The 22,248-nt window shown below is 34.7% G+C and overlaps 1 protein-coding gene across 2 annotated transcripts; it reads left to right on the forward strand.

The window, feature by feature from the left end:
* Nucleotides 1-9,594: 9,594 nt before the first annotated feature.
* Nucleotides 9,595-13,490, forward strand: LOC143563535 (protein DEFECTIVE IN MERISTEM SILENCING 3-like). 2 transcript variants are annotated; one of them, XM_077051054.1, is made up of 8 exons: nucleotides 9,595-9,633; nucleotides 9,880-10,014; nucleotides 10,089-10,203; nucleotides 10,282-10,507; nucleotides 11,411-11,602; nucleotides 11,681-12,001; nucleotides 12,601-12,826; nucleotides 13,276-13,490. In XM_077051054.1, the coding sequence occupies exons 1-8, from the start codon at nucleotides 9,610-9,612 to the stop codon at nucleotides 13,324-13,326; spliced, it is 1,290 nt and encodes a 429-aa protein (XP_076907169.1). In that variant the 5' UTR covers nucleotides 9,595-9,609; the 3' UTR covers nucleotides 13,327-13,490. The 2 variants fall into 2 exon arrangements, with proteins under 2 accessions (XP_076907169.1, XP_076907168.1); XM_077051053.1 differs by having other exon boundaries at nucleotides 9,607-9,633; nucleotides 9,880-10,011; nucleotides 13,276-13,489.
* Nucleotides 13,491-22,248: the final 8,758 nt, after the last annotated feature.

The raw sequence follows: 22,248 nt of genomic DNA on the forward strand, positions 1-22,248 counted from the left end.
TTTGATTCGTGCAAGTTGCACCTCGGGAGGCGTGCAATTATATAAAAAGACAAGAAACCCAACAGGTTTCTACACTGTTCTTCGTCTTCCTTCACCTTAAAGAAATTCTGTTCAAATTTTCTCTGAAATTTCGACCTTCTCATTTTGACATTTCAAGGATATATTTGAGTTTCTTAGGTATAGACGATTATTGCGATCTAATTTTGGTCAAAAATGGCTAAGATTTGATAGTTAAATTATGAACTGTTAAGGGTTTAAGGGTTTCCGAGTTTATAAACCCCATTTCGGTATAATTTGTGTTGATATACTTGTTAATTTAGATATCATTGTAATCGGAATGTGATTCCGATACCCTTGGTGGACTCTAATCAATATTTGATTATTGTTTGCTGGGTTAATTGATGATTCATGTTCTCCATGTTTATAGTTGGTTCGTCTAACCTTGATATTTCAAGATGTTGAGTCTCAATCTCATCAATCTTAGTGTATTAGAGTGATTACGAGTACAATGAGCACATTTTTTATGATGATTCGACGATAGTTATGGCCTAATCGTCCCCGGGTTCATATTGTTGACTATCTATGTTCATCCTAATTTTGACCTTGACTTTGTGAAGTCAAAGAACAAGTCTTAATTATGACCATTCGTTAGTCTTAGCGAATTGGGACTGATTCGTGTCCAATTCGTTAAGATTTTACACGAACTTGATTAGCGAATAAGATGTTACACGAATCAGATATGGATTCGCTTAAAATATAACGAACTAGAGTTTAGTTCATCAAAATTAAATAGTAATTCGCTACGTTCAGTTCGTTAAAGTCTTTACTTGATAGCGAATCACCTGATTCGTTATCTTATTGTAACGAATCAGTGTGATTCTCAACGAATGACATTTATTAATTAACTTAATTTCAATATTCATTTAATTTAATTAAAGTATTTAAAACGTCTAATACGCTTAAATATATTAATTATACGTATCCTTCGATTACGTATATACACCATCTATAGATATGTTGATATATTTTGATATCTCTTCTCATATTCATTTTTATTTATACAGTAAAACATGGCTGATCAAGAACAACAAAATCAACCACCACCAGAACAACCTCCACAGGATCAACAAGATCAACAAGCTGAAGTGATCTTATTGCCGTTTGATAAAAAGCACAACATTTGTGCTTATGTTGATCAAGATGTGACTGATTTGGAAACGTTTGGAGCTATGTTGACTTTCTTACAACGTTCAAAGATACACTATGCAATAACTGCTAGACCAAAGGTGTATCTACGTATTATCAGACAATTTTGGAACACAGCGGAATATGTTGAGGCAGATAAATTGGTTCGAGCTACAATCAATCAGATTCCAATTACGATTGATGTTGAGGTCATTCATCGGGTACTTCAATTTGACGATAATGATGTTAACCCGAGTGAATTTGACAGGACATTGGTTAGTGGTTTATTACACGCTTGAACTATGGTGGTGATATTCGTAAATCTATGCTGAACAAGAACGGGTTGTGTCCACCATACAAGTATCTGTTACATGTTCTACTTCATTGTATGAGTGGACGTCGCGGTGGGTTTGATGAGTGTCGCCTAAGTTTGCAGTCGGCATTTGTTGCTCTAATCCTGAACAAACCCTTCAACTACTCAGAACTCATCTTTGATCATTTGAAGGAACAGGTTCAGCAAACTCTACAGTCGAAGAAATTCTTGATGTACCCTCATTTCCTGCAGCTTATTATTCAAGAATTGATTCCGAATTTGGATATCGATCATACAAGAGTGGATGATGTACTTCATCAAGAAAACATGACTGCTGATACCGTTCATTGTATGTTAATTTATAGAAAGGAAAAACCACAGGATAAACGGATGATTGGTCATATAATCAATCCGAATTATGTATGTCCTCCTAATGAGCGCTGAATCCACGATGATTCGGATTCCGAACGTGAAGGGGGAGAAGGTGGGAATGGTGATGGTGGAGATGATGATGGGAATGATGGTGATGGTGGAGCTGGTGAACGAGCTCTTAAAGAACAACAAGATGCAGTTGATGCTGCTCTAGCTGCCACCATGAAAGCTCAGCTGGAAAGAAAAAGAAAGGGTAAAGCTGTAGCTACTGGTGAATCATCAAAGAATCCCCTTGTGTCTGCTGGGGCTGGGGTAATCATTGGAACCCCACCACCACGTCATACAACGCCTCAAAGCTCGGCGGTGCCGCTAACTACTAGCACTCCGATGCTTACTTTGACGACGACATTGGTGTCACACGAGAGGCTCGGTAAATGGCGTTAACCGAGATACCGAGACCTCCTGCTGCATTGTCTACAGTATCTCCTACTACATCAATGAGACCTCCTCCTCCGCCAACAACTACTCCTCCTCCACCTCCGCCTAGTGATGTCTCATTCATGAGAATCACTCGGCCTCAAGGACCTGTTCAACCTGTTCACCCGTCCGTATACAACTTGCCACCAAGTCGTCAAACTAAAATGCTGCTAAATCTGCTACATCTATATGAAAATCAAATGGCAGCTGACTGTCAAAATTAAGAACGACTCATGAAGAATCAACAACGAATGATGAGTTATATTTCTTTCTGTCAGAAGGAGACTAAGTCGTTGTACGATTGTTGAGTCTCAGAGGGTGAAATTAAAGGAACAAGAAGAGTTGATTTTACAATTAACTTGTAAAGAAGATGCCCTCAAGAAACTCAAGAATGACGATGATGATCTTGACGAATCTGGTGCAGGAGGTGAGCCTAAACAATCGCAAGGTTCATCCTCTGGTGCTGGTGTTAGTGGCGGTGATGATTCGAGCAAACAGATAATTATTTATCAAGATCCAACAGTTGCCAAGCCAATTGAAATGATTGCAGCTAACACAGTGATATTTGTTGATGAATCAGGGGTGGTTCATAGTGTGGTAAACAGAGATGAGATAGAGGTTGGTGAGTCTGTGGTTAGATCCTTGACACTGGAGCAGATTTCTATACTACTTGAGCTGAATGACGATCAGTTAAATTCTTTAGAGGCTGAGCCCAATGTTGAGGTAGAGAATGAGGAAGGTTTGGAAGTTGATTCGTCACTTCAGATGAATACGGATTTTGTTTTTGAGAATGAGGATGTAGAGATGGAGGATGTGACTGCTGATGAGTACCCGGACATGTATCAACACACGAACGTTGATCAAGGTGCTCCGGTATTTCATGAAGAAGTATTTAAAGAGACTGAGGATGAATTGGAAAAGCATGTGCAGCGAACAGTACCCTCACTCAAAGAAGTGACTGATGAGGACGTAGAAAGATGGTTCAAACGTCATAAAGTGGGTAAAATTATCAGTGCTTATCGTTATGTAGATCAAGAAAGAAAAGATACTACTGCTGCTTGGGTTAAGGCTAATCAGGTGACTACTTTCAAGACCGTTTCAAAGGTACACGGTGACATTGTTTCATGGGCTTATGATTTGGACCTTAAAGTATGTATAGTCAAGTGGGAAAAGGGTGTCCAGTATTACGAGAAGATAATGGATGTTCTGACATTACCGGGGTGGGATATCCGTACCCTCGCGAGACGTCCATTTATCAATCGTGGAAGTTACCGAACAGCTGAGTGGTTTCACCAACAATTACTGTTCGAGGTCAATCATGGCTTCAAATTCTTCAAGCCTCAGATCCCAAGACGTAAGCGCATTGACGAGATTGATCCAAGGACCGGCTGGAAGAAACTTGTCTTGAAAGTGAAGCCGCCAAAGACGAAGAAAAAGGTTCCTGTGAAGACAATGCCTCAAGATATTTATCTGTCTTTCAACCGTTGGTACTATGACAATCGTACTGGCGAGGCCGTTATTGTTCGTGGTCGAGGACTGCAGACCGAGCTCATCAAGATAATCGACCCGATGTGGTTGGTTAGTTTATCAGAGATAGACAATGATGTGCTACACAGGAAGCAGATTTTGATCGAGCGCCAAGAAGATTACGACCTGGCTATGCAATTCCAACGAGTCGTTCGTGTGTGTCATGAACATGGAATTCATAGTTGCAGAGACTGGCAGTCAAAGCGCTTCAAATAAGTTAAAGACAAAGAGCTCAAGACGAGGGGGTGTCTGTTAGTGCACGGTTTTGCGTCTAGAGTCTTTGTATTTATCGTTAACGTTTTTGTTTATTAATTAATGTAATAATTAGTTTATTTAATAGCCAGTTCGCTAAGTTAAAGGCTAGTTCGCTAGGGGATGTTAGCGAACTAGCCAAGTAATGTATTCCCTCCTGATTCGTTAGGGGATGTTAACGAATCAGGGGGTGTTTCGCTATGTTAATGTATGTAACTAAGGAGAGGCTGGTTCGCTAGGAGATGTTAGAGAACCAGATCACCTTCTATATATAGTGAACTCCTGTTCACAATAAGTAATAAGTTTTGAGCTAATTAACGAACTGTTGTTCAATCTCTCTCTCAAGCTTCACCTTAACATTATACAGATAATATATTGATATTATATACACATACATAACACTGAATCAAGGTTAATTATGAGCTAGATCCTTAATCGTATTAATCTTATATACACAGATCTGAGATCTGTTAGTTGTAATTGTTATTGATACGGGTTCCAACAGTAATCAGTACAGAGATGGTGGTTCCTACTGCTAGAACAAGCATCCATGATCCTCAGGCCAATGATGAAATTCTTCTCCAAGATCTAGGTACTGTTGATGAGCTCAGAGATCTAGCTAAGATCAGAATGGCAGCATATCAACAAAGGGTAGCTGGGGCATACAACAAGAACATCAGGATTCGAAGATTTCAAGAAGGAGATTTAGTATTAAGAAAAGCCTTCCAAAATAATCCCGCAGATGGAAAGCTAGCACCTAAATGGGAAGGCCCATACCTGATCGAGTCAGAAGCAGGAAAATGGGCATATCATCTACTTACCATGGAAGGTGACCGACTACCAAGAGCATGGAATGCCATCCATCTTAAGAAGTACTTTGTCTAGTCAGGATCACGAATCCTTAAAGGATCAAGGATCCTCAAGTTGGTAAAAATTTATCCTATCATTTATTCATTTCAGATTTACATTACTAACTAAAGAATAATATATTCTTAACCGTTATCTATTCCAAGCTTTAAGTAACAATGCATATTTCAATAAGAGGTTCAATGACTATGAGGTTGGCCACCACTCCCTCACACTTAAGGTACATTGCTATTTCCTTGGCCTAGCCCATGATTAAGGTGTGACCCCCGATGGTCATATCTACCTAGGTTTAAAGGTTTTCACATTTCTTACGAATTCGAGTTTCTACACTCTCGCATGTAGCGCATGTTATCCAAAGTATAGTTCGGGGCAGTGGGACCAGTACACGCTTAGTGGCTGACAATTTCATTGCTTTCGGCTATATGAAGGATCCTACGATTTATGGTAGACGTACCATACCTAAGGTTTTGGCATTTTCACGTCACTCACGTTTGGGCTAAATCCCAGTTTGGGCGAGTCCCCAGTTGACAACCATATCTTTGGGCCAGTCCCCAGTTTGGGCTTGTCCCCAGTTCTTGGGCTTGACCCCAGTTCACGGGCTTGTCCCCAGTTACACAGGCTTGTCCCCAGTTGCACGGGCTTGTCTCCAGTTTATTTTTTGGGTTTGTCCTCAGTTTGTTGGGTTTAATCCTAGTTAATACGATAAGTTACATGCATCAGGTACCCTAAGTCAAACTACAAGGATCATGGAGATATCAACACTTGTGGTAATTTAGGTCTAATTAGACCTTATGGTATGATCTCTACTTATCAGTTTATACTTATTCGGTTTTAATCTTTATAACCTTATAGATGTGATGATCCAGGATTCTTAATCTATTTTTACAAGGATAATTTACCCATGAAACTTTTCTCAAAACCTTTAATAAAACTAAAACTATAACAGATACGTTTTCAAAATAATAAACAACACGCAAGTAGTCAAAAGTTTTAAGTTATTATTATTAGTAAGTCACCTAGACTTACCAAAATCCTTAACCCGGATTTCACAATACAAAAGATGGATCATCCACCCGAGTTAAGCAGGTGTTACTAACTGTTCATAAAGTGCAGGAAAAATAAAGATAGGGACATTAAAGGCTTCATCCCCACGAAAGGAGGATCCATCCACCTTTGTCATTTTTCAATCGGTACTCATATTAAAGATAAAAATTAAAACAAAGATTACATCATTGTGTCTTTTTGTTCGTTATTGTGTCTTTATGCTTAATATTTGTCTTTCTACTTATCATTGTGTTTTAGTCATTGTGCTCAACATTCACTTGAGTTAAGAAAAAGAGTATTATGTTCATTGTGTATTACGTTCAAGTCATTGTGTAATATGTAGATTCTATTGTGCTTTATGTTTCATGCCATTGTGTTATATGTATTTACCATTGTGTCTTACGTTTCAGTCCATTGTGTTATATGTATTCATTATTGTGTTTTACGTTTCAAGTTATTGTGTAATATGCATTCATCATTATGTTTTATGTATTAGATAGTTTGTTGGTATTTTTCATTGTTTTTACATATTATTACACAACATTGTTATTAGTATTTAAAAAAAACACAATGATCAGTTGAAAGACACAATGGCGAAAAATACACATTGACAAACAGAAAGACACAACGATGAAAAAAGACACAGCAGTAAGCAAAAAAGACTAAATGACGTAATTTTTTTTATTTTTTTTATATAACAAAATCATACTCTTATTAAAAATAAAAAAAACGCGTGTTATTATGGTGAATTTTTTGTTTAAATATCATTTGAAAAAGTTATAGAGATTTAAAAATGATGAGGGAATTAACATGTGACATGTGGAGAGAGAAAATGTATACAGTTATTTTTATACTTTTTTCCCTTTATTCTCTACTTGACACATATTAATTAATCACATTTTATTTTTGTTGGAGTTTGTAAAATAATTTGACCCTTACACTCTGTTCCAGAGTCCAACTTATGAAGAGAAAAGAAGAGTTAATGGCCATTTTCGTCCCTGTGGTTTACTACTTTCGCCACTTCAGTCCAAAATTTTTAATTTTGTCAATTTAGTCCTCATAGTTTTAAATATTAGCCAATTACGTCCCATCCGTCTAACGGCATCCAGCTATGCCGTTAGTTTAAGGGTATTTTTGTCTTTCTCCTTTTAATTTTGAGTTAATGGTCATTTTAGTCCCTGTGGTTTGATATCTTTGCCAATTCAGTCCAAAGTTTAAAAATTTGTCAATTTAATGTTCAATTTAATTCAGTTTTTTTTATTTTTTATGTTTTTTGTTTATAACCCTGAAGAGCATAATTCAAGCCCAAAACCATCGAGCAACCTCAAATAATGGTATGCATTTACTCTGTTGACAACAGTAATCATACCCCCCCCCTTATATTTAGTTTCTAGACATTTCCTAAAATCTTCTCAATGGTGGAATTCAATGGTAAAGTGGTCAAGGTAATTCCCTGAAACCGAATTATACAGAAAAAACTAAAAATTGTTTTGTTGATTAATGTATAATAGTTGATTACGACCTAGATTTTCGTTATGATATGTTAATCCCTAAACCCTAAATATTATGCATTCATCAAAGAAACGATTTTTAGTTTTTTCCGTACAATTCGGTTTCACAGAATTGCTTTGACCACTTTACCATTGAATTCCACCATGGGGGAGAGTTTAGGAACCGTCTAGAAACTAAATACGAGAGGAGGGGGTATGATTACTGTTGTCGACAGAGTAAATGCAGACTTGTTTTGGGCTTGGATAATGCTCTCTAGGGTTATAGAAAAAAAACTGACTTAAATTGACAAAATTTCAAACTTTGGACTGAATTGGCAAAAGTATCAAACCACAGGGACGAAAATGACCAATAACTCAAAATAAAAAGGAGAAAGACAAAAATACCCTTGAACTAACGGCATAGCTGGATGCCGTTAGACGGATAGGACGTAATTGGCTAATATTTAAAACTATGAGGACTAAATTGACAAAAATACAAATTTTGGACTGAAGTGGCGAAAGTAGCAAACCACAGGGACAAAAATGGCTATTAACTCAGAAAAGAAAGGAAAGTGAGGAGAATCAAGAAAAAAAGGTGTTCCACAGGTTTTTTTAGAATGGAAAGGAATGAAAAATGGAGAGAAAACTGGTAAGATTCTTTTTCCTTCCAAATTGGAAAGAAACAAAGGGAAAGGAAAGAAGAAAAGCTTTTATCAAACTTAATTACCATGTTGCCCCTCATCAATTATCAATATCAGTTTATACGTTGCTCCTTTTTCTACCAAAAGCAAAAAACCTAACCGGTCATTCACCCTCACGGTACTCCGATGTCGGCGACGACCCAAACATACCCGCACCCACATACCACAGTTGCTTCTCAACCCCTCTTTTATTAGGTATTCTTAATTTAATATCTAACACTTTGTTCTAATTTCACATCTTTAAGGTTGAGTTAATTAAGTATGCATAAAAGAAACTTTGAGGTAATCGAAAGGCTAAGTTTGTTCTTTGTTAATTGTCAAATAATTTGTTAATTTGAAATTCTAAGCTTTTAAATTTTGTAAGAACTTGAAATTTGTTTATTCGAAAGACGAAATGAGAGACTATGCATGTTCTTTGTTAATACATTATCCTTTTGAATTTAATAACTTGAAATTCAAAGCTTCACAGTTAAAAAATACAAAAATCCTCTCAATTTGTCTTACAAGTTACTAGTTAACAACCGACCCAACACACATACAAGTAAACCGTGGTTGGTGATTGATCCCATGTTACATAAACCTTCTTATATGTCTTACAAGTTACTAGTTAACCCAATTTGCTTATGTTTTTTGTTTTTTTCATATAATACCTGATTACCTGCACATTATGTGGTATTGAGTGTGTGTTTACAACTTCCACTTGCATCTAGGGTATAAAAGTAAAAATGTAATTTTCTTTTCTTTTCTTTCTATCTCGGGAACACATAAACTGTTTAATTTCCTTTCTTTTCCTCTCATTTTCATAAAACTCGGGAATACGAAATAAAATATCATATTTTCCTTTCTTTTCTCTTCCAAATCCTTTCCTTTCTTTTCTCTTGTTAAATGAAACTCAGGAATAGAGTGTTAGAGCATTCTCATTCCATTCCCTATAATTATGTAAGGGAAGTTTGCAAATTATAGGATGAGGTTGTGAGTGATTATTGGTGCAAATTATAGGGTGGAGAGAGAAATGTAGAGATTTTTTATAAATTTGAGGAAACATTTGGGGAAACAATGTTAATTTTTTAATATTTGTTGGATTTGTCGTGAGTAGAGGAGAGAGAAAACTGTAATGATGAAGGTATAGAAAATGTTATTTAATTAAACAGGAAAGAAAAATGCAATGTTTTTTAGTGTAATTATAGAGATAGAGATGTGAAACGGGTTGAGGATGCTTGATATGATAAGGGTGTGCAACATTTGTTAAATTCCATCAAGCCTCATCTATTCTATTCATTCGTACTCAAATCAAAACCCCCAAAACCTAAAGCTGAAGCATCACACTTGCACAGGCACACACATTAGTTGGGTAGAGCCGATCGGAGGTCCAATCATCAGCATGTATCCTCCATCCATTCAACAGGTACCCTGCTCTCTCTCTCTAGGGTGGCTTTCACATTTCTCATTCATCTTAATCAATCAACATGCATTCCAATTAGGTTATGTTATGTTATGTTACTGCATTGCAGGAACTTCTAAATCTTACTTATAGCCTCTTTTACAATTTACGATATTAATAATAATTATCTACCCCCCTTTCACACTATTTGTTTTCATTCCTAGAATTTAGGTCTTGATTGATTGCTAATTATCGCTTAAATTTACGCAGACGCCGATACGTCCGCCCGTGTTAAGCGTACAAGTTCCATCGGCTATCAATTATGCTGCTCAGCTTGACTCGTCTAATGCTGCAGACAATGGCACTTTCTCTCAACCAGAATCACTTGTTAATCCTTCTAAGGTGGTCAAACCGTCAAAGCCACTTTGAATGATACTGATTGTTGATTTATGTTTAAATCCGTTTGTTCATTGTTGTAGAAAATTGAAAATGATATGTTGTTGCTGGGAAAGAAGATTAAACAGCATGAAGAAAACATTAAGTTTTTAAGGACGCATAAGAACGTCTTAGATGATGACATTACAGATAAACAAGGTATAATTGTTTATCATTCGAGTCATTTCCTTTCCGTAGTTGAATAAATGTTATTTGATATGTTTGTTTTGTTTGTAGTTACTTTGGGAAAGTATCATTCTTCTACTGCACCTAAGATTGAAGACGGTGATCTTTCGCATATGCGGACTGAAGAGGCAACAATTGCAAACATTATGAAACATGAAAAAACAGCCGCTGCACTTTTTTGCCAGCTCAAACGTCATAGAAATCAGGCTGCTAATATAAAAGATGTTCTTGGAGTTGTTGCTACTCTCGGGAAAGTTAGCGATGATAATCTTAGCTGGTTAGTTTCGTTTTTCAGTATTTTGTTCGACCTTTTTCTCATGTTGTATATGCATACAGTATTTTGTTGGAGTATTTATTACATTACATACTTTAAACAAACAGTTCCATACATAATTATTCTAAACAAACAATGTAAAAGATTGCTGGTTTTGGTGTATAACGATATAAGTTTTACATTGTGCTTAACATGCTAATGATACTTTAAGATGTTAACTAACATATGAACATTTAACAAGCAAAGTATCAAACGGGATTAACTAAATAGTTGAAGTTATAAATATTATTGCATTGTAGTAACAACTCATTGATTATTAATATTATTGTCGTTTGATGATACTATCTGAATGTAAAACTGACATGATATATGATCGCGTAACATCGGCTGGTTTCCTATAGTTATTCTGGATTCGTTTTTTTTTTCATATTTTTGGTTAAAATAAAAAAATAGTCAGATGTTACACAATCATATATTGCATTTCAGTTTTACATTGACATGTTATTACCAAACAACCGTAGTATTATTATTAATCAACAAAACGTGACTAGTGACTACAATGCCAAAATACATATAATTTCGCCTATTTAGTTCATATTGTTTAATACGTCAGTTGTTGAATGCTGCTTGTATATTTAGTTAAAATAGTAAGGTTTCATTAACATGTTAAGCACACTGTAAAATTTATACTGTTACACTAAACCAACAATCTTTTATATTTTTTCTTTAAAATAATTATATATGCAATTGTTCGTTTAAATTATGTTATGCAATAATAACGCTGAAATAGAGTTAAAAACACGTTCGTTAGTTAGTTATTTTCAAGGAAATTTTGCTATTGATTGGGAGCATGATTCTTGTTTCAAGAGATCTTCACAATACTTATTGGTTTATCATGGAGCGCAGGCTTCTTTCAGAGTACATCGGGCTAGATAATATGCTGTCATTAGTTTGCATAACATATGATGGTATCAAAGCTTTGGTTACCTATGATAAAAGTGGTTCTATAAATAAAAGTTCTGGTCTTTATGGTCTTGGAACTGCCATAGGTCAACCTTTAGAGGGAAGATTTAACGTCTTCTGTCTTGAAAATTTGAGGTATGTGTTATAGATAACAACGGTTTGTTTGATCTGCAACTGCTGTAAGTCATATAAGTTTACATTATATGAATGCAGGCCTTATGTCGGTGACTTTATGCGTAATGACCCGCAAAAAAGGCTTGATCTTTCCAAACCAAGATTATCAAACGGTGAAACGCCACCAGGGTTTTTAGGGTTTGCTGTAAATATGATTCATATTGATGATGCAAATCTGTTTTATCTCACAAATGATGGTAATGGTTTAAGAGAGACTCTTTTTTACACACTCTTTTCGAGACTGCAAGTTTATAAAACGAGGGCAGAAATGGTTCAAGCTCTTCCATGCATATATGATGGAGCTGTTTCATTGGATGGTGGGATTATTAAGGGTAATGGTGTATATTCTCTTGGCACTCGGTAAGATGACTGTTGTTATTAATATCTTGAAATGTGAGTTACCAAAGTGGTTATGTGATTTTGAATCATCAGAAGAAAATAGTTTTACCAAAGTTTTAAGGAATAATCTCATATATGTCCCTACAAAACTTAATATTTATCATATATGTTCAAACCAGATTCTAGATATCATATATATCCATTTTACATTTTTATAAATATTTAAAATCTTTATAAACTTATATTTTTTACTGTTTTTTTAATTGTTCTTTTACCTTTTCTTTTTCTCTTGTATAACGGTTTTTTTCTTTTTACTGCTTTTCCAATTGACCCGATCTGTTACAATGAAATTTACTAACTTTTTTTCCTCCGACCAGGATAAAAGATAAGGGTATAGTAGTCATATTATAATTGTTTTATGAAACATGTTAAAATAGTTATATATGGTATTTTGGTTAATTTACAAGAATATATGGTATTCAGAATTTGATTTGGATATATATGATATACAACAAGTTTGTAGGGACATCTATGAAATCATCCCAAGTTATAAAATTAGATAATTAGTTTTTCAGGTGTTTGGCAAATTTGAGGTTAATTTCCCAAGTTGTCTTGTTTAGGGACGAGATTGATGTGAAATTCCCAATAACATCAGGGGTATCTTATCTTCCCGAGGCGTGTATTGAAGTTGAAAAAGAAATGAAGGAACTTAAATGGAAAAGAGAAAGAATGATGGAAGATATACAAAGGGAAGAAGCCTTGTTATCACACGTGAAGTACAGTTTTGAAGTCAAAAAACAAGAGTTTCTAGGTTTTATGGCACAAAGTTCTCCATATACAATGCCGGTAACATCTGCTCGTTTATTTTTGTTTAGTTGGTTTTTTTGGATGCTTGAAAAGAAACAATAGTTAGGGTGGCAAACGGGCAAGTCAACACAGGTTATGGTCGCGTTGAATGTGAACTGAAACACTTTTTTGTCAAAATGTTTTTATATTTTTAAAAAGTATTGTTTCAACTATAATTACGAATTATTGTTGAGGATCTAGTCTTTAAAAATATAAAAATTCAGGAGATTTTTTGCATCGGATAAAAAAATGTAACCTTTCTTAGATCCTATTTTATTTTTTCTGGCTGACCCGTTACTCTGTTGGAGAAAAAAGACAACACAAATTGGCATGTTCCTAAGTAAATGGGTCATAGTTGCCACCTGTAAATGGGTGAAAATGACATTTTTGATGTTGTAAATTTTTAGTAAAAAATGTTAGTTATTTAATTTTTTTTTTTTGAATTACAGTACCCGGTCCCGGTGCAAGTTACTCCAAAGGGAAAATCAACTCCAAGATAAAGTGTTTTGACGACAATGGTAAGTTTAGGTTTGGTAGGAATTGATGGTTTGAATCAGAATATGGAGCACCTTAATGAGTCAAGTAATGCCTAGACAAAATCTTGACTTTTGTAGCATGTTTGAATTTGGGCTTCAAAAATTAAGGATCTTATTTCCAAATTATTTGGAATTTGGAATATTAGTATATATATATGATGGTGCTTTCTAGTTTCTACTAGTTAATGTGTTGATATACATTTCTCTTCAGGTCATTAGTTAAGTCTTTAGTACGACTAATGAGATACATGAATTTTAGTTTGCTATGCGTGATTATAAGACGTGTCAAACTAGATAAACGGTTAATATGTCACATGTTGATGTATAAAATGTTTTGTCAATTTGTCCTGTGGTAAGTTTACTAAATTGCTAGATACCATTAAAGGGTAAATCTCGTTCAAATATTTCAGCTGATTCACATATATGGGGACCATGTAAAGTATATATATACATTTCTTACTTGCTCAATATATCTTATTCATTTGAAGTTAATAATGTCTTTAAATGTGTTTTATCAAATAGGGGTTTAACTACATTTGTTGTGTCAAAACACTTCTATTATTAAGTTCAGGTCATATAGAAGGAAAGAACTTGTACATATAATTGATTAGCTTAGAGCATTTTCAACCCATTCTCTAAAATCATATGAGAGAAATTTGCAAATTAAAGGGTGAGGTTATGAGTGGTTGTTAGAGCGTTCCCAATGTTCATATTCATCTTTAAAATTTAACTAAAAAACACATTTTTTTTAATTTATACATCACTTTTCAAAAACTCCCATCCCATTCTTCATTCGCATCATTAACTTCTTTTACTTATACTATTAACTATTTTCTCTTATTATCATTTTCAATATAAATTGAGTTTTAATATATATTTATAGGAAGGTAGTTGGAAATTGAGTGTTATAACAATGCTTTAAATTTGGAGGCTTGCTATATCATTTCATTAAAATTTAGAAATGAAGTTTGGAGATAGGGAATGGATTGAAGTGATTATTTAGATGATTTTTTTAAAATTTTAGAAATGAAGATGTGTATGGAGAATCCATTAAGAATGCTCTTAGTGTAAATTATAGGGTGAAGAGAGAAAAATAGTGATTTGTTGTAAATTTGGTAAAACTTTGTTTGCCACTATTTATTTTTAATATTTGTTGATTTGGTTGTGAATAGAAAAGAGAGAAAACTAAAATGATAAATGTATAAAAATATATTATTTAATCAAGCAGAAGATATGTAGTGTTTTTTTAGTGTAATTATAGAGATGGAGATGGGGGACGAGCTCGGAATGCTCTTATGCAATTCAGAATGCTCTTATCCATATGAGATGTGACAAATCTTCCTATTTTAGAAAGGCAAACATGCTCTCTGTGACATTCGTCAATTTTGGATCTGATTCATTTCGTTATTATATTCGTTTCTTATAACCGACGAGTTTTGCAAACCAAAACCCTTGACATAATCAAAATGATGGATTTTATGTTACAATATTGTTTTACACATGTTGGGTCTTGAAAACATCCTTTACGGGCCTTAACGCGTTAAAAACACTTAAAATCAACTCTGGGGGCCAAAACTGTCACTTTTGAAAGTAAAAAAATATTTCAGCTCTACCCTGCAGCGCAACGGGGGAGCCCCTTGAGGTCACGGGTAACAGCCTCAGACCTGCGGATGTTGCTTTTTGTGTTTTCTTGTTGGTTCTTTTGTCCAAAACTCGGTTTTTACCCTCCAAACCTTGTCCCATAAATACAAGACACCTTGCAACATCCATCCGTGCTATTATTTCATTTTCTCACTCAAATTCTTTGATCTTTAAGCTTGTTTTTCTTTGTTCTTGGCAGTTTGACTTTCAAAAGTCAAACTGGCCATATTTCTTGGTTTTTAACTAACTTAATAACTCTTATTAATACTTGAAATATATGGCACAATATATATATAATATACACCCCTTGTGACCTTTGGTAGTCACTTATCCAGCCTCGGTTGGTTAAGTTTCATGCCTCGTAAGGCAAGGCTTCATGGAGGACTTCGTGTTCTTGATATATATATGTGTATATATATATATATATATACTAGTATGAGTGCCCGCGCGTTACGGCGGGTGTGCCAACTAATGTTAGATTCAATTTTATTGTGTATTACCGGTCAACCCATTGATGGTAACAATTTATGTCATCCATCCAAAAATAATCATAGTAGTGTATAGTGCACATATGAGTGTATGTAAAGTTGTAACACCCCGTAACCGCAGCGGAAACGTACACGGGATGCAACAGACACGTCTGATATCAACAACCTTGCTTATAAAGAAAACACCACTACATTAATTTAAACATATTACATTGTTCTGAGTTTCGTTACCATCTAGGCGTTATCACATAAGTTTTACCGATAGTACATTAACATGATTAATACAAAATGTAGATCCTAAATCTTCCACAACATAGCACACATCATCAGGCACGTATCACTCATTCCAATTTGAGTGTACCTAGAAAGCATGGAAAGAAAACGGGTCAACTACGAATAGTTGGTGAGTTTCACTGATTTAAATAAGCATTGACAATTTATTATAATAAATCATATATTAGCGATGTAATTATGCTGAGCCCACAAGTGAAACCTCTGACTATCACACACAATCCCCGTGGCATATTCCCCCGCCCACGGACCCGTGACATATCCCCCGTCCACGGAACTGCCCCAAACCGCTACGTCTAACATTACATAGCAAAATATATATAACACCCAAAATAGACATGTGCAACTGGCTGAGAAACATCAGCAAATCCATGCCGGACCAGTTGGGTTTGTCAGACCAATAGTACTATTCACACTCTACCGGCTTTTAGCTAATCACTCGTGTTGCGGGGCCTTACAATGTTAGCAACTCAGACAATTACCATCTTAGTACATTTCCGTACGATTCCCGTACAATAAAACATATATAAATACATTCATTTCCATGCGATCAGCATGTACTTAAACATTTTGATATAAACATGCTTTCCGCCCCGGGAAAATATTTAAAACAGTTCAATAAAAAGGGGCTCGTGAAACTCACCTTTTGTGAGCAAAGATGTAATACCGTGCACGGCTACCTGTCCGGATCTGTAATACGATCCCTAAGTCGTTACTACACAATTTCTATTAATATAACTTAAATTCGTGTTAACCGGTACGTCCGGGGACACTGTTAACCCAGTACCGTACACGATCCGGGGACAATGTTAACCCCGATACACTTCTCAGGACTTAGATTGTGATATCACTTAGAGTTCTTAGTCAAAGCTACCATTAGTTTGTTTTCTCGTTTTGCGTGCCTAGCACGGTTATTTGTCTTTATGTTTTCAAAAATGAGTTTGGCCACATACGACCCGAAAATAGTTGTTATTGATATTTTAATTAAAGTGGTGAAACTAGAGCTCGGTTTAGACACCCCGTTTGGCCGCGGGGCCCGTTTCCGTCTTTAATACACCGGAAACCGCTAAATCGGGTAAAATTACCCAAATCATCCGAATTATTTTCGGATGATTTATTTTCACTTGATTAACTTAGTTTCATGAAAATAGTCCATTTTTAAGGTTTTTATACACCAGTCAGCTCGCTTAAGCGAACTTTGCCGGTTTACGCGTTTTAAGCTTTAAAATTTTGTTTTTAAGTTCCATTTAGCACAAATAAATATCCGTTTAGTCTCGGATCTTGAAATTTTGCAAAATTCAGTTTTTGACAGTAAGGAATTTAATAAAAATATTTCCAGATTTAATTTCTATATTTAACATTTATTTATATATTTTTAAACGTCTTTTAAACACCAAATATGTCGAAAATACCAAACGACCTTAGAAAAATCCCAAATTTTTCTGGGATGACTCCTGCCATCCATATAGTTCCCAGTAATTTTTACAGAACCAAAAACTTATTTTTCATGCCATTTTCACCAAAACCGAGCTAGAAAACCCTAGGACTCGTTTTACCGGAAAGCCTACTTAGACTTCTCCAATGGACCTAAAATTTTGTGTGTGACTTTTATATGTTATAAAAAGCTTATCTAAATTTTTCCAGAATTTTTCATGATGTTTAGCTATTTTTCACCATTTTTAGCCAAAACCGAGCATTAAATTCACCAAATATTCATCCTTTATCCAAAAATTACCAAAATTTCACAGATCTCATATTTTCATGTGTAGATCATCTCTGTGAAATTTCATGACTCAAATCTAAGTCTACCACAATCTGTCCAAATCTTACAAATCATACGAAAAACCTAACTACCTTGTGTTTCTAGCTTTAGATCGCAAAGATCTTGCTTTCTAGCCTTTGCTAGCAACTAGATACAACACCTACAAGCACAACAACACCACACCAAGCAATTTATACCCACAATCAAGCCATTTCTTTCATGGTTTCGGTTAAGACATCAAAACAAAGATTTTAACCGTAAAAATTCGTTTTTGACTCTTTTAACTCCTTTCTTGGACCAAGATCCCTTGTATAACTTGTATACATCACTTGATCATGCAAGAATCGGTTTCATCTCGGGTTTTCACCCATTTTTCATTTGAAACCTCATTTTCTCAAGATTATGGAATCAAAACTATGAATTAATCATTATAACCATGTTTTTACCTTGTGTTTCTTGCTTAAAAATCAAGGATTTAGGATGAATGTATGTAGGGTTGAGAGGATTTGGAGAGTTGGGATGTTAAAAAAAGAAAATGAAATGTTTTGGTGTGTGTATTGGACCGATCGGTCCTAGTAAGGTGTGGGGTGGGGCCCACATCTTCAACGTTGGCCACACATTCGGATTGTGTAATCCGGATAATGTTGTGGATAATCTGGTTCAGTTCGTTTTTCGGTTAAACACTTAATTCGGCTTCAAACGAGGCTAAAACGGTCGTTTTTTCGGCTTAAAAATAAAATTTATATAAAACCGATTTAAAAAAACTTTAAAAACTTAAACCATGACATTTATTGACTCAACACATCATATTGTCGGTCATTGTGCATCTTTTTCGGCTTGATCGATCGTCTCTTGCTTGGTTTGATGTTAAAGGTTTCGTTTATCGTACCGACGTACTAATAAATCGAAATCCTTTTTCTGTGCTATAATTCACTTATCCCGAAGCTTTAATACTTCGTACACATCACTAAACATTATATATTTCGTCTATAATGTAATCCCCGATTCGTTCGGGTTTCAATAACCGTTCATCGATTAATCGTAATTTCAATACGACTAGCTGTATATTCGAGTATAATTCGTACTGCGAATCTTATATACTCGTATAAACACATTATAATTCATATATTCAGTATTGAATAACACGTAATAGTATATTCCGGCTAGGGTATACCTGAATTTGCCGGAATCGTTACAAAAGTACATTATTTTCATCCGTTAATTACCATTGTCGGTTATATATGATTTAGTCGGTACGAAGTTGACGTTTTATTATGTATGTACATGAATTGTGTATGTGGAATGAAATCTGAATTCTCATGTCAAAAAATGTAATTTTAATAAGATGTTAGACCATCTCCAATGCAAGGGAAAAAAAGAGGCCCTTAGTTGCCCTTGATGATGTGGTTAATGACATGGATAAGAGAGTGGAAAAAGCCCTTAGCTAAGGGCTTAAAAAAGAAGAGAATGGTGTTTTGTGAGTGAAGATGTGAGACCCACATGATAATGCCTCTTGCAAATGAGAAGTTTTGATGTTGGTTAGCTTATGTGACATTAAATAAATGAGAAGGGCATATGGTAAGGGCCACTTGCATTGTGGATGGTCTTAATCATGCCAATTGCAAAGAAAATTGTATATGGCTAATAATATTTTATCATATAGCCATTTTTGCATTGTATAATATAGTGAAAGAGCTTACCCGTTACGATGGGGACACTTGGGAGATTCAGCTAGTATAAGCTCTCGTTCCTTTGGTTGCAATCATGCAACATTTAGGCAAACTCATGTAATTAAAACCATTTAATTTAAAAAACAATAAGTTTCGTAACACATGAAAGTTTTGAATATAAACATCTTTTTTTATTTCAACCATATCATTTAAATCTATACATAAAATGTAACTATTTTAGCTTAAAATATTTGGTTGACAACTATAAAATATAGTAACAAAATGGGTATGTAAAATTATAATTCCTTGTTGCGTATGTTATATATTCCGTATTGAGAATAAAAGGGAAGATATCACCTAGTACAAGTCTTTCGATTCCTAATTAAGAAAAAGAAAAAAAAATAACAAAATAAGATAATAGTTGGCGTAGTTCATATACACACATGTGGCATCTTACACCCTAAGAAATATACCACAAATAACCTTAATGTGTCTTTATTAAGAGTAGAGAGTTAGTAAATAAATAAATTCTAGATAATATGCCTAAAGAAACATATAAAAACCGTTTATTATCAAAACATCGGAACATGATTAGACCATGTGTAGTGGGAAAAAGGCCAAAACACCCCCACCTCCCTCTCCGTTGGCTAGTTTCTCTCCTTAACCTCACCTTCCTCTTCATGTGTTGGGAACCTTTTTGAACTTCAAAACGGCCCGGGGGAATGTGTTCCCTAGCATTTTGGGCCAAAACAGCCCCACTACGCTCAATCTTGGAAACCAGTAGGTTGGGTAGTTTCCTGATCATTTCTTGCTTAATCCATTAATAACATTTCCAGCCAATTCGACGTAACAATAATTAGAGCTCTAGTATTAGCCTCATCACTCATTTGGCTATGAGTTTTGAGTCCTCATTGACTTTTTGGTCAACACTGACAAGAAGGTCAACTCTTTTAAAAAAGCTAATCTCGCTCGAAAAATAAAATGTGACCATGGTCTCTGCTAACTTGTTTTGTTCCTATTGTACCTTTTTCCTTTTAGTAATACAGATATTGATCATTAGATAACAACAAAGTTTTAACCTTTCTATTTTGTAATTTCCATTATACCCTATCCTTTTAGTAAAAAAGACAATATTGGATGTGAGTTGGGGGTATTGGGTTAAAACAAATTTAGGTCGGAACGGGCTCTAGTCAAGGCAAACCGATTAAAAAAATGGTTATTTTTGTTTGAGGGTAATGGTTCAAAACAAATTCAGGTTGGAAAAGGTTCTTGTAAAGGAAGACCGATTAAAAAATGTTTTTTTTCTTTGGATTAAGACGGCTTGTGGTTAGAAATGGTGATTAAAAGGGTATGTTTGGTTCACGTTAGAACCGCTTTTGACGAGATTGGGTAGTGGTCATTAATACAACAAGTTAAAAGTTTGCCAAATAAATAAAAAAAATGGTGGGTCGGGGAGAAAGAGAGGGGGTGGAGGGGAGTCTACAAAGATGAGATTTGGCTCCGACAGTTGTTTATTTACTCTCTACAACTTGAAAATAATGGGGCATAAAAGTATAAACATAGTCATTGCCATTTCAGAATGAACAAATGCACGTGAAACTTAGATTTTGCAGAAGCAAAAGAAAGAAATTTTATCAATGAATCATAAGGCCAAAATGGTAAAAAAAAACAACAAATGGAGAAGAAAGTCAACAGTAACACAGAAATTTAATCAGAAGAAACTTTTCTAATTGTTTAACAAGGCTTCAATCTCTCTCCAACAATATAAAAGGAACGACAATAGGCCAGCCAAATATAAAAATCTAAGACGACATGTTTGTCTTCCCCTATAAAATAAATATAAAAATCTAACTTTATACAAAACATTTATGCAATTTAGCTTCTTTTTTTTTGCTTCAAAGTTGCAGAAGTGTTTAATTATTAATCTTTAGAATTAATTATTTGTTCAAATGATACACACATCATCTTGAATAGATCAAACTAATTTTTTTTCTTTGAAATGGACTTATGACACCTTGTGTTTCTTAAAGTCAAGAAAGTGAACATACAATTAGTAATAATCTCAGCGAACACGAACAAAAGCATGCTCGTGTTCGTTCATGTAAGTTTACACGGGCACGGACATGATAACAATAACATGGCATGACCAAAACGCATCACCAACATAGTATCATGTATCATAATCAGAAATTATGAAACGGGCCAGAACATAGTTAATTAAAACGAAAAAAGTCAAAATATAGTTAACTGATATGTAAACGAGTTCAAATATGGTGTATTAAAATGAAACGGTTCAATATACGAACAAATCAAATTACGAGGAAACGAAATTAAACGGGTCAAAATACGTTGAATTAAAATGAAACGGGCCAAAATATGTCGTTTTAAGATGAAACGTACCAAAATCTGGTGTATTAAAATGAAATAGGTCAAAACATAGTGAATTAAAACGAAAAGGCTCAAAATATAGTAAACTGATATATAAACGAGTCAAAATATGGTGTATTAAAATGAAACGGGTTAAAACATAATGAATTAGTGATAATCAGTTCAGGAAACGTTGCATTTGTTATATTTGGTGCATCTGAAGGTACCAGTCTTTTTTCTTCAGGCCCTGGTAAGGCAAGCCTTGCACTGCAACATATAGATATTACTTATAATATATTTATTGTTTAAAAAGAATTGTGGCATGAAATTTTTATCCTAACTTATTTAACAATTAACATACCTTGAAAAGGCACTTGCAAGATGTCGGCACTCTGCTCTCATAGGGCAGGCATTACAATTTGGCTAACTCCTTGTACAAAAAACCTTTCCAAATGTGATCATTTGGTAGTGTAGCTCATACTGTTATCAAACCGAATGCTAATCAGTAAAGCAAGCAACTTTAAGGTAAAACATTTAAAGTAAATAAATTACTAAGTGTTGGTTACAATGTTAACTGATCCAGCTTGCACAGTCTAGGCCAGAGATATTTCTGAATCGACTCTAACACAGGGTACCTGCGTAAAAAGAAATCAGAAACTTTTTGTAA

This window comes from Bidens hawaiensis, unplaced genomic scaffold (assembly GCF_021521415.1).
Source record: "Bidens hawaiensis isolate Kalapana, Puna unplaced genomic scaffold, B.hawaiensis_p1.1 tig00021496_1, whole genome shotgun sequence".
In the NCBI taxonomy this organism is placed as follows: Eukaryota; Viridiplantae; Streptophyta; class Magnoliopsida; order Asterales; family Asteraceae; genus Bidens; species Bidens hawaiensis.